At 37.9% G+C, this 19,138-nt stretch overlaps 1 protein-coding gene across 2 annotated transcripts; it reads left to right on the plus strand.

Annotated features, from left to right (window-relative positions):
* Nucleotides 1-693: 693 nt before the first annotated feature.
* gjd2b (gap junction protein delta 2b) lies at nucleotides 694-5,187 on the plus strand. Of its 2 annotated transcripts, XR_013822875.1 has the most exons (3): nucleotides 990-1,248; nucleotides 2,214-3,193; nucleotides 3,335-4,453. XR_013822875.1 is itself a non-coding variant. In XM_079887217.1 (2 exons), exons 1-2 carry the CDS (start codon nucleotides 1,178-1,180, stop codon nucleotides 3,055-3,057), a joined length of 915 nt encoding a protein of 304 aa, XP_079743343.1. In that variant the 5' UTR covers nucleotides 694-1,177; the 3' UTR covers nucleotides 3,058-5,187. The 2 variants fall into 2 exon arrangements, 1 of the variants encoding a protein (XP_079743343.1); XM_079887217.1 differs by having other exon boundaries at nucleotides 694-1,248; nucleotides 2,214-5,187.
* Nucleotides 5,188-19,138: the final 13,951 nt, after the last annotated feature.

Genomic DNA, 19,138 nt, shown 5'->3' on the forward strand with positions numbered 1-19,138 from the left:
TTTCGGGGCGCAATCGGTCTCGCGCAACAACCGTTGCAATATGACGCCTCTGGCTAAATGTTGTCAAAACACATTTTAAAGTTCTTATTTTGTGATATCGTCACCTAAAAATAATTGCCCTAGTCATTTTTTTTCAGGTTTTTCAGAAAACACAAAAAACTGAACCTAACTTCAGAGCTTAAGTAGATTTTCGTTCTTCTTGATAGCTGTCATCTTGAAAAACTTGTAAAATTGCCATTGTCTGTTGACAAAATAAAACAAGTCACACTCTTGACATAGACCATTATACTACAGGGGTATAATTGCATGATCTTTTCAACTGAGGATGTGGGCGATTTTAGCAGAGGTGGCCAGCATCATGAGGAGATGACTTATGCAAAAAATAAATAAATAAATAAATAAATAAAAAATGACTTAAGCAATTATTTTAGGAAGGTGGCGATATGTAAATATATTATAAATATATAATTAGTATAATTATATTAATTATAAAATAAATATAATTGCAGTGCTTGTCGTGCTTGTGAAGCTATAATCGCTATGTGAAGCGCGCGTGCGGAAACCTCTTACATTTAGACTTTCTTTCTTTGCGGGGTTTCAAGCCTTATAATTATCCCCCACGATTTGCGCCCTGTTTATTATCGAGCGCGCGCGCACACTAAACTCTAATCTGCTTCGGACTCCCATCCTGTCACGCTGGTGGGTGTGTGTGAGCCGGAGACAGACATCCCCAGTGATTTGAGTTTATCACCAATGATTTTATTACGGATTAATCAGTGCATCTCTGGCATATTCGGAGAATAATGAAACGGATAAATCCTGCTGTTCTGATTTCTCTCCGACAACCTGTCTGCGCGTGACGCAGGGGGGAGGGGGAGTGGGAAGTCTACTTAAAGCGGGATTAGCACGAGCCAAACATTATACTCCCCTCCGTTTAGGCTCAGAGCGACCTATCGTCCTGCTCGCGAGACAGAAAATAGGAAGGCTTTAGACTAATCAGGACCTCAGACGAGGGCGCGCGCTCCGGAGCGAGGCGTGGACGACAAGGTGGACAGCAGCGACTAATCAATGCATTCACCCGATACTACATTCGCTTTTAAAGCGATAGACGCGGAACACTAGCTCGCATTTGATTTCACACGGTCCACTGTGTTATAGCGTCTCCGAATGAACAGCCATGGGGGAATGGACAATTCTCGAGCGTCTCCTGGAGGCGGCTGTCCAACAGCACTCTACTATGATCGGGAGGTGAGGGAAAAAAGTGGAAAAATGTTTATTGATTGCTTAGTACATTAAAAATAAAAACATTGAGGTCATTACGCAGTGACCCTTCTGAATAAGGGCGATTGGCCACTGGAACTTAATGATCTCTGCACTGCCAAGGACAGAAAAGCGCTCGAATAATTGCGATAATGCTTTTTGTTGCTGTTGATACTGCACATTTTGATAAACAAAGCTTTTGTGCCATCGGTAAGATTACTGTTACATGTCAGATCGTATATGCTTTCAAAGAAATGTTGTGCGCGCCCTGACTGGATGCGCGCGTTTGCCTGTGGAGAGAGTTTCAGAACTGGACAGCTCCCCGCGTCAATCTGCACAGCCAATGAATGTACAATGATACAGTAACAAAAAACCTGTTAACTGGTTAGCTGTAAGTTACCATATTATATACAATAAAAAATTAACAGACATTACATGGTAATTTTACTGTGAAATACTATAAGTGACGGTTTTAACGGTGACAATCTGTGTTATATTCGACTCGATAATAAATGTGTCGAAATCAGTAAAAAGGTGGTTGCCAGATGTCAATTTTGAGTGTTTTATGTTACATTTGATGCTAATTGGTTATTGTACATAGCCTATTTCAGTACCTTGATTATGTTTTGTGTATGTAAATGTACACTATATGCTGAACGCTACTGTTTGTGTCCGTTTAATGAAATGTAATGCATTATGTGCTCATCTGTTTAACAATTTGTACTACATATCAGTATAGGCAAAGAACAAAGCATTGTACAAATTTAATTTAGTTACTGAAATATTGTATCATTATCAGATAACAAGCAAATCAGTAGCATTCATGAAATAGGACTGCCAGTTTTTAATAGTAAATTTAACAGGATGTTTTTAATTACATATTTGTTTTCTCTTTTTTTTTTTTTTACTTGATACACTATGAACTTAAAATATATCTTTCTTTGTCTCTTAAGGATCCTACTGACAGTGGTGGTGATCTTCCGGATTCTAATCGTGGCAATAGTCGGAGAGACCGTGTACGACGACGAGCAGTCCATGTTCGTGTGTAACACTTTACAGCCAGGCTGTAACCAAGCTTGCTATGACAAAGCGTTCCCTATATCTCACATCAGATACTGGGTGTTCCAGATCATCATGGTATGCACTCCCAGTCTGTGCTTCATCACATACTCGGTGCATCAGTCGGCCAAACAGAAGGAGCGCAGATACTCCATGGTCTACCTGTCCCTCGACAAAGATCCCGATTCAATGAGACGAGACGACAGCAAAAAGATCAAAAACACCATCGTGAACGGAGTACTCCAGAACACCGAAAACTCCACCAAAGAATCCGAGCCCGACTGTATGGAAGTGAAAGAGATCCCTCATTCGGCCATGAGAACTACCAAATCTAAAATGAGACGACAAGAGGGCATCTCGAGGTTTTACATCATTCAGGTGGTTTTCAGGAACGCGCTGGAGATCGGCTTCTTGGTGGGGCAATACTTCTTGTACGGATTCAACGTGCCCGCCGTGTACGAGTGCGACCGGTACCCTTGCATCAAAGACGTCGAGTGCTACGTCTCGAGACCCACGGAGAAAACCGTGTTCCTCGTCTTCATGTTCGCGGTCAGCGGGATTTGCGTGGTGCTCAACCTGGCGGAACTCAATCACCTGGGCTGGAGGAAAATTAAAGCGGCGGTGAGGGGGGTGCAGGCCAGGAGGAAGTCCATATATGAGATCAGAAACAAGGACTTGCCCCGGATGAGCATGCCTAATTTCGGCCGCACCCAGTCGAGTGACTCTGCCTACGTCTAATGCTATCTTCATGTGGTGCTCAATCCAGGTCCAGGAAGACCCCAGGTTGCACGTTTTGGATGTTTCCCTAATCCGAAACACCCATTTCAATTCTCGGAGCCTGATCGTTTACTGACCCTCATGTCGTTCCAAGCCAGTATGACTTTCTTTTTTTTTCTGTGGAACACAAAAGAAGATGTTTGCTTTGTCCATGCAATGAAAGTCGACAACACTGGACCCCATTAAAGCCACTGAGATTTTTATTTTTTTTCATAATATCTTCTTTTGTGTTCCACAGAGCGACATCAGGGTGAGTTAAATGATGACCCAATTTTCACTTTTGGCTCCATTTGGCATCTAAAATGTGCAAAAAACTGAAGAACCACGGCGTTAGATTATATACAAGAGAAGTTATTGTGAACTGTTCATCTCGCCTGTTTCATGGTGGGGTTGATGGATATTATTTGTCTGTTATGGACAACCAGAACAAATGGACCAATCTGTTCCTTATCAGTTACTCAAGGGCACTGATGCAACTTTTTTATCGGTCAGAATGGAACGCTTATGACAATGTTTTTTTTATTTCTTCATTCACATGATCAGTTGAACCCTAAATATGTTTTGCACTAAATATGGATTTTAAAGAAGCCAAAACGAACCCGAATCGTGCTGTGAAGGTCTTTTTTGTTTTATTATATTGTATTCTCATTCTGGTTTTAGATTGCACATATGATAGTTTCAGTTTACTCACCGCAACTAGGTAGACCACAGTTCATATATGTTTATCCATACTATATAAATCATATCACTCTTAGATAGACTGGCATCTTAAATGATTTGGTTGCCTGTGCTTGCACCACTGACCTTAACATAAGTTATTGTTCCGTTATATTTAAGCTGACTTGCAGACCGGTAGCCGGTGAACTGGCCAATGCTGCAGAACACTTAACTGTCTATCTTTTTTTTGTATTTATTTATTTATTTATTTATTGACACCAAAGCGCCCGTTGCTTTCATTTGTGTGAAACAGATATATTGCTTTTATGTATTCAAGTGCCATATATGTACATAGATATATACATATTATAGTATATTGTAATCCTTATCGTGAGATATGAATTCCACAAACTCTTTGTGTGGACTGCTTTCAAAAGGACGTCCTATCCCTTTAATGTGAGATGTTGGGGAATGGAAAAAAGAAACCATCCATACATATTTTGCATTCCTGAAAAGTATATTACATTTGAAGTACATAGAAAACACAGTTGATCGGAAATCAGTGAATACGGGGTTGAGATTCATTTCCCCTGGTGCTCTATTTCTCAAAAAAAAAAAAAAATAATAATGATGATGTTAGCAACAATGTGAGATTAAAAAAATTCTAATAATAAATGATGGAATCCATCACTAAAAAGGCTGTGTGATTTGCATTGCTTTTTTGGGGGATTTTTATTCTAAAGCATCAGCAAAAAGTGCCATTTTCCTAAGGGATTGACATCCCAGTCATCTTCCCCATGAATCAACTTCCTGTCAGATGAAATGCTTGCATGTATTATTATCTTTTTTTTTTGACTGGTTCAGCAACACTGTGCTTAAATTTGATCCGGGCGCCATGATTCTACCTGTCCAGCTTCAGTCATGCTGACACATTGACAGAGGCTTCCTCCCGGTCCGGTGCCCTGAACACAACATCACTATACAGCAGAGGTCTGGTCCCTGCAGATGTCACGGTTACCCCTGTGCCAAGGTCACAGAGAAACTGCTGAACACTGCAGCCGGTGGCCTCAAACTGGGATTTCTCTCCGCTGACAGACTGGGAGAGGCCTGAGACTCTCAAAAGTGCCAACTCTCCAGCAGAGGGGGGGATCTTGGCCCGAACATCCTGACAGATCAATTTGGAATTCAGCAGGGACCTGAGATTCCTCTTTGACACAACACAAACCGCAAAGGTCCAACCTGACAGGACATCAGTGGAGGCTGTTGCTGTGTGTGTGTGTGTGTCTTGTACAGTTTCACTTTGTCCCCTCCTACCCTGCTTCTCTCATTAGTTCCTTCCCCTCTCTGAAAAAGTCAGAAAAAGACCTACAAATCTTCTTCTTTGATGAATCAATCATGCTGTATGGCAGAAATAAAAATATGATAAAAGAACTCAATTTACATTGTTTTTAAAACTTTGCTCAGCTAAATAATAATATATTTTTATAAAGGCAATTTCAAAAAGTATATTAACACTCCAGTGCATCGGATAACAAAATATCAAACTAAGTGGAATTCATTTTAAAAGAACAATAGCACAAACACACTTTAAGCAAAAACATTTGCAGAAAAAAGTTTGTCAGGGTCAAAAATATAAAAAAAATATGTTATTATAATATTTAAATCTTTAGAATATAAATTAAAAGAATAAAATAAAATAAACATAATTAAACAGCTTGCCCTATATTGGGTTGCAGGTAATTATAATATATGAATTATAATATAATATACATTATATCAACTACAATAATATAATATAATATAATATAATATAATATAATATAATATAATATAATATAATATAATATATTTTAATATATTTTAATATATTTTAATATAATATGATATAGTATAATATTTAACTTTGTGGACATGTTCATAGTTAATGTAAAGATCTGTGATTTTTCAAAATGTACCTAAAATGTAATTGTTATCAAATGTTGTAGAACTTCATCATAGTTAATTTAATTATTTAATAACTTGAAGCTTGAATATAATATAATATAATATAATATAATATAATATAATATAATATAATATAATATAATATAATATAATTTAATATAATTTAATATAATATAATATAACGTGTGGGTATGTTGATAGTTAATGTAAAGATCACTAAACTTACCAAGAAAACAGTTGGAAACGACTGCAAAATTGTCCTTTCAAAATGGCTAATAATAAAACGTTTGTAGAAAAGCACTATCATGTTTTGTTTGACGCCATTTGGTTTGATCATTTGAATCTAACACACACACACAAAAAAAAAAAAAAAAAAAAAAATAATTAATTAAGAGTGCCTTAATACAATTCATAAATTCTATAAATATTTTATGCGTTGTTCTGTTAGACTATACATACATCGTGTCCCAAAACAAATAAATTAGCTACATATTACCATTTCAAATGTGGAACCTTTAAGCAATTCAAAGGATTGTGTGTTGGTTTATTTTTAGCTCTCAGTCAGATTCAGTACTGTGAGATGCTTAGAAAGCATTTCGAATAATTCAAGCTCAATATACTGGCACAAGCTATAATTCTCTAAAGCAGGTTAGGGAATGCTGATGCTTAGAACCCCCGAACACCCCTCCACCCCTCATCTATGAAGCTTAATAAAAGATTAAGGCAAAAGTGCGCCAATGCAAACCTTGATGGAAGCGTCTTTGAGCTTCAGTATTATGGAGAAATACATGATTACTGTATATCAGTTTATATACTGCTAGACTCTCGCAAAAAGAAACTCTACTAACTCATGCAAAGTGCTGTGTAATTGTTAAAACCCACAGTCATATGTCTATAAGGTTCTGTGTATAAGGTGATTTAGGCAACAAACCAATTGGATGTCCACTTAAGATCCAGGCGCCGTGATTGGCCATCAGGGTCTCATTAGACTGGGAGACATGAGCCCGTGCAAGTATTATATTATAACCAAAACACTTCACGGTATCTGCAATAGAGTTCAAACGTGTCAATGTGCCCAAACCATCGACTGAGGCATCCGAAAAGCCTGTCTGGTCTGAGATCCTGTCATCAGCCTTCAGTCACAGGGATTTCCGGCAAAGTCATCGGAATCACAAAGTCACAGTCAGCAAGAACAGCTGACGAAACACAACAGCGAGAACAACGCAGACATTTTTGTCCATGTATGAAGTCCCCACAAGAAACAATGTGCTCAAAATAATACACTGCAACACACTTGCAGACACAGAGAAAAAGAAAGGCATTTTCTTTCAATTTTCTTTCCTATGTGGTAAAAATAGCTCCGAAGTGGCTTAGTGGTTAAAGAGCTGGACTAAAAACCCAAAGGTTGTGGATTCTAAGGCCAGACGGGGCAAATCATAAGCTCCCCATTGTGTCCTTGAACAGGACACTTAATCCCAGGTTGCCCCAGGTGAAGCCTTCTAAGATAGACTGCTCTGTTGTTTCTTCCTACTCTGAAGAAAGAGTGTCATTTGATGTTGTTAAGATTGGGTGTCCAGTCCAGCTCCTGGAGGGCCACTGTCCTGCAGAGTTCATCTCCAACCCCAATTCAACAAATCAAGTCACCTTTGTTTATACAGCACAGTTTCAAAGCAGCTTTACAGGGATAAACAGGAAAATAATGAGTCAATGATGCAAACAGAATTTAATTCTGCTGTAAAGCAGCTCTAAAAAGACAATAATAAACAGTCATTATTTCGGTTCACTATGTAAAGTACATCAATTATGAAATGAGTTAATTTCATCTATAAAGCAGTTCTGCAGAAAACAGTGATCATCCAGCTCAGTTCAGTTCTCATCCAATGGTGTAAATGTCAAATCAGCCATTGTTGAATATTAAGTATCCACAACTAAGCAGGCCAAAGGCAACAGTTGTGAGGAACCCAAACTCAATCATGTGACAGAATGGAGAAAAAAAACCTTGGGAGAAACAGTCAGGGGACCAGTTCTCCTCTGGCCAACGAACGAACACGGTGTGATTCAGATTCAGGCTACATCACAAGTCAGAATTCAGATCAGGATCGGTAGCATTCAAACATTCATCCAGAATTCAGTCAGAATTCTATGGAAGCTTGTTTCCACCACAGAATAGAACATTCAAACAGATAATTGCGACTTTTCTCTCAGAAAATATCCAAAAGTCATAATTCCGTGATATAAAGTCGCAATTGCGTGTTATAAAGTCGGAATTGAACTTTAATAGTTAAAATAAAATAAACTTTTTTGCAATTGCAACTTTATATCACGCAATTCTGACTTTATAACACGCAGTTGAGAGTTTATATCTAGCAATTCTGACATCTTTTGTTTTGTCAGAATTGTGAGATATAAATTTTTTAAAAAAACTTTTTTTTCTCAGAATTCTGACTTTATAACCCGCAATTGCGGCTTTATATCATGCAATTCTGACCTTATATCTCCCAATTGCGTGTTATAAAGTCAGAATTGCTAGATATGAACATGCAATTCTGAGAAAAAAAGTCAGAATTGTGAGATAAAAAGTCGCAATTACCTTTTTTATTTTTCATTCTGTGGCAGAAACAAGCTTCCATAGAGTTCAGATCGGGATTGGTAGCATTCAAAATATTTCATCCAGTTCCTTCTGCTTGAAGATCGATTGACCATGCTGGTATGGTCTTGTGGTCTCTGCTGAGGGTCTGTGTTGTGGTCGTGTCTTGGTGCAGGTCCACCATCTGATCTGGATAGGGACCAGATCCGAACGACTACGGTAACCTCGGGATAAGGATGAGTCAGACAAACTAATATTAGCGTAGATGCCATTCTTCTAACGATGTAACAAGTACATCTGGTGTGTCGCTTTTCAGAGAATGACAGGACAGAGATCTGTTTGGGTTCACACCAACCTCCAACGCAGACATAAATACAAGGAATACCACTGGCTTGTTCTCGAGCTAAAGCTAGTTGCCATTAAATAAAACAGTTGCTATGCCAATTTGCTGCTGTAAACAAAAGCTTACAATGCTTGTCCCACCTCCGGGTCTTCTGATTGGTCCACTGTTTTGGAATTGACGTTGATGAGTGGCGCTCCATGTAAAAGTTCAAGTTCTTTTAAATTGACACGGCATCTTAAAAACATAGCGCTCATGTGAGACGCTGCAAAAGACGCGAGACGTGAACGCAAAAGTCATAAACATTCGTCTAGAGCGTTTACATAGAAAAACAATGCACAAGCGGAGCACTGGAATGGAAAAACGTGTTCTGTGTGAACAGCCTCTAACAGTGGTTGCTAAGGTGTTCTGAGTGGTTTGTTGAGTGTTGTTAGGGTGTTTTTGGACATCGCTTTATACTGTTGCCAGGTGGTTGCTAAGGTGTTCTGAGTGGTTTGTAGAGTTTTTTTAGGGTGTTTTTGGATATTGCTATAGTGTTGCTAGATTGTTGCTCGGGTGCTCTGAGTGGTTTTAGGGAATTGTTATGGTGTTTTGTTTCACTAGGTGGTTGCTCAGGCGTTCTGAGTGGTTTCTTGGGTGTTGCTAGGCTGTTCTGGTTGGTGCTATAGTGTTGCTAGGTGATTACCAAGGTCTTCTGAAAGGTTGTTTTGGTATTGCCAGTTGGTTGCTAGGGTGTTCTGCTGGGTGTTACTTGGTGGTTGAAACAGTGTTTTAGAGAGGTTGCTATGATGTTGCTAGGGTACTCTGGAGGTGGCTGTAGTGTTGCTAGGTGGTTGTGAGTGGTTCGTAAAGTGTTGTCAGGGTGTTTTGGGCATTGCTATTATAGTGTTGCTAGATGGTTTCTCTGAGTGGTTTACAGTGTGTCCTTTGGTGTGGCTATAAGGTGTTTCTTGGATGTTGCTAGACTGTTCTGGTTGGTGCTATAGTGTTGCTTGGTGATTACCAAGATCTTCTGAAATGTTGTTTTGGTATTGCTAGTTGGTTGCTAGGGTGTTATATTGCTTGAGTGTTTTGGTCATTGTTATAGTGCTACCAGGTGTTCTGTAATATTGTTATGATATTGCTAGGGTAGAATGGTTGTAGCTGTAGGGTTGCTAGGTAGTTGCTAAAGTCTTATGGCTGCTTAGCCATTGCTTATTGACCTGAGTTAAAAAAAAATTCTAAACTCAAATGTTGGGATGTGAAGTTCTGATCCCTTGATATGTGTGTGGTCATTTAAGTGTGGTCAAACTCAGCAGAAGAAAGAGAACAAATGCTAAAGAAGGTGAGATGTCAGTTAAGTGAATCAGACAGCGCCATTTGCCACTTATTAAAAATTGTTTAAAGACTCACTTCATCTGTTTTAGATCATTTCCTTTGACAACTGGCTTTTGTTCCAACAGATAGTTGCCAACTCTTCCTAGTGAAATCTCATTAGAATCGCACAAATCTCGTTGGAGCACAATGCTCCTTAAGTCACCTGCCAAAACACTGGTACAAGCCCAAGGGGATTAGAATGTCTTGGAGAAGCTTAAGCCTGTGGGACTTTTCCAGCCCACACCATCCTCCAACACCAGGGCCTTCATTCAAAGTACATCCTTTATAGGCTCCATCTTTTCACAGTAGGGTAACATAATCTTCTGTGTAAGATGTAGGGATCAAAGGAATTACCTCTTTTAGAAGACTTTGAGATGACATTCAAGCCTCAGTATTGTAAGACGCGATTGGTTGGCGGTTGTTGTTTTGCCAAACCAATCAAAAAGGAAATCCTACATATTGTTCAGGATTGTGCTCATTAGACAACATGCACCTGAGCCTCTTACGAGTGCTGAAGATCTCTAGCAAATCTGGATTTACTGCACAACTGTAAAGCAGTTAAAGACACCTACTATGTCTCAAAATTGCATAATGTCAGTTTTCCGCTGGAAGGTAAGGATAATCCAGCAGGCACATTTAATATCTAACAGAAACCAAGAGAGTAAGATGTGCAATTTTTAAAAGTATAGGAATGATTATGACTAAAATGTAAAAAAAAAAAAAAAAAAAAAATTAACCTTTGGGTTTTTTACTGTTTGGACTTTATCTCAAACAGTCACTTTGGTTGCTAACCAGTGAGCTACTTATGTAATTATCTGTTATCAAATTAGATAAACCTAAGGCTGCTCTAAGTAAAGGCTGATTTGTAGGCTGATTCATTAATATTAATACGGTATATCATTTATCCCAGATATATCTTTCTGAGAATGGATCAGAGTCTGGATCAGAATGTGACTAACTTAGTTATATATCACTTCCCTTATTATTGTTTCATTGAACTATCCATGCTTCTTTGGACAAATTTAAATGCCTAAAGATGTTTCGGTCACACTTTAGTTTGGGGGACACATATTCACTAGAGTTTTCTCCCAATAAACTCATAATTACTGGTTATTGATAGTAAGGTAGTTGTTGTAGTGGTTAAGTTTAGGTATGGGATAGGATTAAGGGATGTAGAATATGGTCTTGCAGAAGTTCCCTGTTTTCTGGGAGGGTGTTCTATATGAGAGGATGAATAACAGGAGGAGATTGTTGTAGTGGTTTCTTCAGCATTACTAGGGTGTTGGTGTTTGCTAGGTGGTTTCTAGGAAGTTCAGAGAGGTGTTGGGGTTGTGAGGTGGTAGCTAAGATGATATGAGTGTTTTCTGGGATGTTGCTAGGGTGTTTAGCTGGTTGCTAGGAAATTCAGAGGTCCTGTTTTTTGCTATATAGTTTCTAAAATTATCTGAGTGGTTTCTAGGGCATTGCTAGTCTAATGTGGTTGGTGCTATAATGTTGATAGGTGGTGTTCTGAGTGGTTTTAGAGTGTTGCTATTTTGTTCTATATGTTACTACATGGTTACTAAGTGGTTGATAAAGACATCTGATTGCTTTCTTGGACATTTAAAGGGTGGGTGCTGTTGAGTTACTATGTGAAAAGCAACAGTCCTAGTACTGAGCCTTGTGGTACTCCATATTGAAATTCTGATTGATATAACACATCTTCATTTACTGCTACAAATTGATAACGGTGTATGATTTGAACCATGCCAATGCAATTCCACTAATGCCAACATAATTTCCATTGTTTATTCAAAAGAATGTTGTGGTCGATTGTATAAAATGCAGCACTAAGATCCAGTAACACTAATAGAGAGATACAACCTTGATCGGATGATAAGAGCAAATAATTTGTGACTCTATATCTCACACTGCTACTGTCAGAGTTAGGACTTTTAGTTGGAGCTATAGTGTTACTAGGTGGTTGCTAAGGTATTTTCTGTTTCTTTTTTAAACTCTTTCAAATCCACAACCTACTAAGTGGTGTACAAACTACTAGGGTTTGGGTACTTCCATGTGTTTTGGACATGAAAACATGTTCTGTGAATTTTTGGACATGGTTCCATCCTATACGTATAATTATGTTTGTTTGCTATTGTTACCACACTGTTTTAAACTTTAACATGAATTGTCTCCGAAATAATGCATCAATTATTAGCTACACTTTTAAAAATACATTTAAATAGTGAATAGTTTAATTCTATGTTGACATGAAATGACTAAACTGCACCTGCTTATATATTAAAATTGTGCTTTATTGTGACAAATTTGAAGCTACTGTCTTTTTTTGCTCATTTCCCTGTGTAATTTTTACTCTGAATATTGCTTTTCCACCAAACATGCACGTCACAGGAATGTACAACAGAATTACCCCTCTCGAGAAACCATTGTGAAAGGCGGGTTAATTTCCATAAAGCCTGACACATTAAATCCCCTCAAGTTTCTGCAAGTCCCTTGTGTCAGCAATTCTCTTCAGAGACTTCCTGTTTTTGTTGTAATTACATTGCAGTGGATAGCTGGAATATCATAGTGACTGAGTGTCTGAACAAATGAATAACTGCACTAATGGAAGTACGGCACAGCGAGAGCTTCCTTTTTGCTCTGTATCTCCCAGCATCTCTAAAGGGAGACCTGGAGGAGCGGTCGTCATTCAGTCCCACCGCAGCTGTTCAAGCCTGTCTTCCAGCTCTAATCCTCTGCACATGCCGTCATAATACAACTGGTCACATGATTCGCTCTCACTCTCACTCTCACTCTGTCGGCTTTATCTACAATAAAAGGGAATTGAAATGGACTCATCTGCATTAGAACATCATACACTCATTAAAAACCGCTTATCACACTCCTAATACTATCAGAGGTTTCATGGTGCTCATTCATTTGTAATTGCTTTAATCAAAATATCCGTAACCATGACCTGAAATATTCATAATTGATCTGTTCTTCTGCATGTCTTTATTTAAAGGGAATAGTTCACCCTAAAATAGAAATTATGTCTTCATTTACTCAACCTCACATCATTGCAAAACTCTTTCTTCCAAGAAACTTCAACTAATTTAAGATATTTTGTACAACCAAGCCTTGTCCCTGACTCTAGATTGAGATGTATGGCAGGAGCTCTCAGAATAAGGTCTGCTTTGGTTTCCGCACTAGTGTCTGATTACCATGTTCCTGTGCGTTATTGTTATCCTCTATGACCTTTCTGACCTCTGTGCGTAAAGATAAGAGAGAGAGGTTACATGGTTTAGAAACAATCCTTGCAGAAACACTGTAAAGAAAGCCCTTAAGAAGTCAACAAAGAGACCGACCTTAATGAGTTACTCAGTGTTGTTGCTGTTATGTTACCCAATCGTATTAGCCCTTGAGCTGTCTCGTGCACAAGCACACTTTACTATCACTGCCGCACCTGGGCATGTAAGGACAGGTAGTCAATATCTGTGGTGCCAAGAAAAGACTCAGCACGGGTTAATCCCGACTGAGCCGTGCTTCTTAGTGGATTATTAATTAAGACGTCACAACTTGATACGTCACGATTCACAACCACTCACTTGTTCTCTCGCCTGCATGGTTTGCTCTTTCTTTCTTAATGTAAGACTACAGGCTCTACAAGATTTCCCAGATTAACTTTCAGGCAAGTTTGGGTGCATGGACGTGTGTGTTTTCGTTTGTGTGTGTGTGTATATGTGTATGAGATTTTCTGCACCTTACCGTCAGAAGCCTTCAGAACAAGTCAAACACATTTGATTGGACAGAATGTAAACACTTAGGGTCCTATTTTAACTAAGCTCATGGTCTAAAGTGCATGGCGCAAGAGCACTTGGGGCATGTCTGAATACACTTTTGCTAGTTTTACGATGGGAAAAATGGTCGGCACACCCGGCGCATGGTCTAAATGGGCGCAAATGCATTTGCTATTTAAACAATGTGGCGGAGGACGTGAAAATGATAACTGAATTGGGCTGAGACTAGCAAAAAAACACTTGTTTCGTGCCTGGCGCTGCATTGCACCGGGGGCCGGTTTCACAAAGCTCTTTTTGACCGGTCTATAGTGTTAGACAAGTCTAAAATTTGCTCATAGACTAGTCTATTGCAAGTTAGACTGTTTCACAAAAATAAAGACGGACTTAATTTAGACCAAAAAAATTAGACACCTTACCCCGAGGCTAACTTAGGTCTAAGACTCTATGTTACCTTGGCAATCAGCAGTAACAATCAGTTACATTACAAACTGCCAAAAGAAAAGGGAAAATGGCTCATAATTTAAACATTTCTTCTTGTTACTACATTCCCAAGTAAAATGTCCTTGTAACTGTTGGTGGACGCAAGCAGACGCAAGCGTCACGGGCGATGCGTGAAATGCATGCACCGCTCAGGGGGTAGTAGAGTCATAGTGGAGTCATAGCTCTGAACGCCCGTCTATTTCGCTTCAAACGCTCGCTTTATACGCGCGTCCTATTCGCCTTGGACGCAGTAGCACCTCAATGGATTCAAAATGTTCAAGCGTCGAACTAGACGCGATAGACGCGAATTTGACGCTCTATTCGCGTTTGATGTGAATGCTGCATAATAACAGGCTGCAATGTCAAGATTGCAATGCTGGAATGTGTGTGTGTGTGTGTGTGTGTGTGTGTCAGAGAGAGAGAGGCACGGGCGCGATCGAACAGTGGAAACATAAAAACATACTCCGTCATTTATACTCCTCCAACAAACACATTTTCCGCTGGGGTAAACTGCACTGAGCGGTTGAATGCGCTTACTCGATCCGCCATGTTTTTTGTTTTGAAAAGTGTCTTATTTTACCCAGAATGCATTGCAGTGTAGTCCTACTTAAGATAGTCAGAGTCTTAAGTGCTTTGTGTAACGGTCTGATTTAGATGTCTATCTGAAGTCTGACTATCTACTATATCTAAGCCATAGTCAAAGTCTATCTTTGTGAAACCGGCCCCGGGTGTATGATAGGGCCTAAGGGGGCGTTCTCACAGAAAGCGCTTTTGTATTCCACTGCTTTGCTTTTCAAATGTTGTTTTTTTCTATGTAAACATGATGTGTTTGACTCATATATGTTGCAGACGTGGTACTCAAATTCAATACTTTTGCTTTTTTTTCGTTTCACTGACCTCCGTCTCACGTCTGTGAAAATGCGTTCTGTGTGAATGGTCCCTTAAGGCCTGATTGTACTTCATTTTCCGCATTACGCTTTGTCTCATGCACACAGCTTTCAAAAGTATACTCATGAGCGCGGATGGACTCGTTTCGACACATTCACAGTGCAATTGCTTTTTTATACACTATACCAGACCTCAGAGGGCAGCACTGAGTCGTTTTCATTTACAAGACATTCGTTCTGAAGGATAGAAGAAGAAAGTAGAGGATCCGCCATTGCATGCATAGCTTAGAACAAGAACCAAAACAATAACAATGAAGAAGGATTTGCTGCTTTGTTTACCATTTTTCTTTACGTACCCTTTTTCGACTACTGTACTGCACATCACAACTTAGAGTATTGCCACCTAGTGGATTCTTCTGTCACAACATTCACCTAGTGCATGCGCTGTTGTACGCAGACTGTCTGCACAGTCATATAAATTGGGTTTAATCCAAATTGGCATGACATCCACGCACATCGTCAAGCTGATAACAAAAATCTTGTTTATTCATGTAATAAAAAAAAACCTGCTGAATCAGTTATAGTTATGGTAAACAAAAATGATAATTAGGAAAGGTTTTTGAATTGAAATATACTTCATTATCATCATCACCAAAACATTATTTAAACAACATCAAGTGAAAAAAAACAACAACAAAAACATAATATAACACTACTGCAAGTCATCATAACAATAGCAGAATAACTCAATAACAGATAGCATAACAAATATGAATACTAAATAATAATAATAATAATAATACAATAACATTAATAAACTGCTTGTCTTACAGAGAGCCTACCCCAGCTTCTCAGGCAAGATTGATTGATTGGTTGATTGACTGATGTCACATTTAGCTATTTTCATACCAAATGCTATTTTAAAAACACTACCTTAAAAAGGAGCAAGCGAAACTGTTGAACATATCAGTGATGTAGTTGTCAGAGCCTCTCCATCTCTGAGGATGGATGGTTGGGGTTAAAGCAGCCGCTGTAGATCACGTTTTATTGGGTTACATTTCCAATCCAAGGTGAGATTCAATGAGGTGATAGATTTGTGAGTTGTTGTTTTTTTTTTTTTTTTTTTTTTGTGAGCTTAAACAAGAAACATCTTGTGATGGCAGCTTAAACCCAAGCAAGTGAACTGACCAAATATCCTTGTTGCTCTCTGGAGCAGACCTCAGGTAACAGCTGGCCTTTCGGATGGTGGAGGGGCTGCGAAGCCTTGAATTACAACTTATGCAAGGATTTATGGGTGATTTCTTGGTCCCCTCCCTGACCAAGCCCTAATGAAAATAAGCAATCAATAAGATAATAGCCCCCGACCAGCACACAAGACTGGATTTATGAAGGCACAGTAACTCCTGAGTCTCTGTGTGACAGCTCACTCCAAACAGGAGTGTTTGAGACAGCTCCATATTATCAGCACGTATCTCAACATCAAATTCATTTTCTTATGCTGAGAAGTGAGAGATAGAGTAACAACAGAGCAAACTAATGGTGAGATTCTCTTTATTAAGATAAAATAATACAGTTCCCAGAAATATTACTTTTATGTCATTATAAAAGGAAACAAGTACTTAAAATAATTTAATTTTTTTATTTTTTAGGCCTATTTTTATGTTACTTACCTTTTTCCACTCAATCTCTGAACTTTAAATATAAGCAGACTGTATATTGCTACTGTTTCTTTAAGAAAAACCCATTGCAAAGCGATTAAAATAATAGTTCACTCAAAAGTAAAATCTAAATTATTTTATCATTTGCTCAACTTTATGTCATTCCAAATCTGTTTTGTTTTGTTTTGTTTTGTTTTGTTTTGTTTTGTTTTGTTTTGTTTTGTTTTGTTTTGTTTTGTTTTGTTTTGTTTTGTTTTGTCCATAAATTAAAAATCAGTAAGGTCCGGGGTTTTTTTTTGCCAACACAATGAAAGTCAGTATAGGTCCACTGTTGATTTGGACCACATTTACTAACATAACATAAACAAAACAAATCTTCAAAACATTTTAATTATCTGTTCCTCGGTAGAAAGAAATTCTTACAGGTTTGTAACATTTTGTTTTGTTTAGTTTAGTTTTTTTTTTAAGTTTTTTTTTATTGTTTGTCCATATAAAAGTCAGTAAGGTCCTGTATTTTTTGTTTGGTTTGGTTTGCCCATACAATATTCACGGTCACGTTTAGTTTCTCTGTCTTGTTTAGTGTCTAGTCTTAGTTTTCATTGTCTGTATTTGCCTGTGTTGGAGTCATTCATTCAGTTGTCATGGTTTTAGATTAGTTCTCACCTGCTCCCTGTTCTGTTGATGATCTTCCTTGTATTTAAGCCCTCACTGTAAAAAATATAGTTGGTTTAACTTAAAAAAGTGTGTTACCTGGTTTGTTTAATTCCATAAATATTATTATTGTCCATATAAATGGGTCTTTCACACACGCACCCCTGGCAACAATGAAAGTCAGTATGTTCCTGTGTTGTTTTGGACCCCATTCACTTGCATAATTTGAACAAAACATCTTCAACACATCCTCATGTTCTTCTAAACCTGCACTAATTTCTTCCTTCTCAGGAACAGAAAAGAAAGATGAGTAAATGATGACAGAATTTTAATTTGGGGCAAACTATCCTTTCAATCTTGGCTAATGATAATTTATAATACATTTTTAATTAAATTTAATTACATTTAAAGTTATGTTGCATTAGTTATTGCTAACATAAACTAAGAATGAACAGTAATATAGTCATTAAAGTAACATTAACCAAGATTAATCAGCTGAAGAAAAAAGTTATTTAATGATTACTAATGCCTTCACTCATGTTAACAAATATGATTGTTACCTAAATATATTAATAATCACTAATGCAGAGCTAATCTGGATTTAGACTTTCATCTACTGTCTGAAATATTACTGTAGACCATGAATCTACAATGGTTTTGATGGTGCTCAAACACCCAAAGGCTACACTTATGCCAATCAATGTTAGAGATGCACATCACGTGTGTGAGAATGTGTTTGTGTGTGCTGTATCCATCTGTGGCCGTGTCGATCATCTCGTTCTGTGAGAGGAGAAGAAGCCCAGCGCTGGTTTGTTATGCCAGAAGACTAGTGCAGTGACACAAGGGTAATCCATCAGCTACCACATACATTAAACACACATGCCAGACCCTCCCCCGCTTGTCTGATTGACACCTAACAGAGACATCAGTGTGACAAGGACTCGCCACAAATGTTGTTACATGTTCCCAAACCTAAATGGCCAGAGTCATGCATGTAAATGGGTTTACCAAAGACCCCTAGAGGCATGGCGGTCTCAGTGGTGTATATATATATATATATATATATATAGGTCTATACACACTACCGGTCAAAAGTGATTCCTGAAGGATCGATCATGTGACACTGATGGGAGCAATGATGCTGAAAATTCAGCTTTACCATCACAGAAATATATATATATATCAGAAATCATTCTAATATGATGATTTGATGCTCAAGAAACTTTGATTATTAGAAACTTTGATTATTAAAAAAACAGCATTTATTTGAAATAGAATATTTTGTAACATTCTAAATGTCTTTACTTTAATGTATCCTTGCTGAATAAAATAATTAATTAGAAATGTTTTTTTGCAGCCTTGGTGAGCAAAACATTAAACTTTTCCAGAAGTATATATATATATATATATATAATGTTTGATATACTCTACTCGCGTGTTCATTGTTTAAAGAGAATATGGAAAATAGTCTTATTTGACATTAAAGTAATTCAATTAAAAATATTCTTCAATGGTATAAAAAAGCATAGTATAAAATCAACATGAATACAAAAAGTACATTTATATGAATTGGCACATGTGTTTTAAATTCAATTTTAAAAAGATTAGTACTTTTCTTTATTGTGGACACTCATTACCCAACAAATAAATTCAATTTTAAAGTGATGGACATAAATGGTTTCAGAATGTCTCCCAGAAACTGC

This window comes from Squalius cephalus (genome assembly GCF_949319135.1).
Source record: "Squalius cephalus genome assembly, chromosome: 12".
In the NCBI taxonomy this organism is placed as follows: domain Eukaryota; kingdom Metazoa; phylum Chordata; class Actinopteri; order Cypriniformes; family Leuciscidae; genus Squalius; species Squalius cephalus.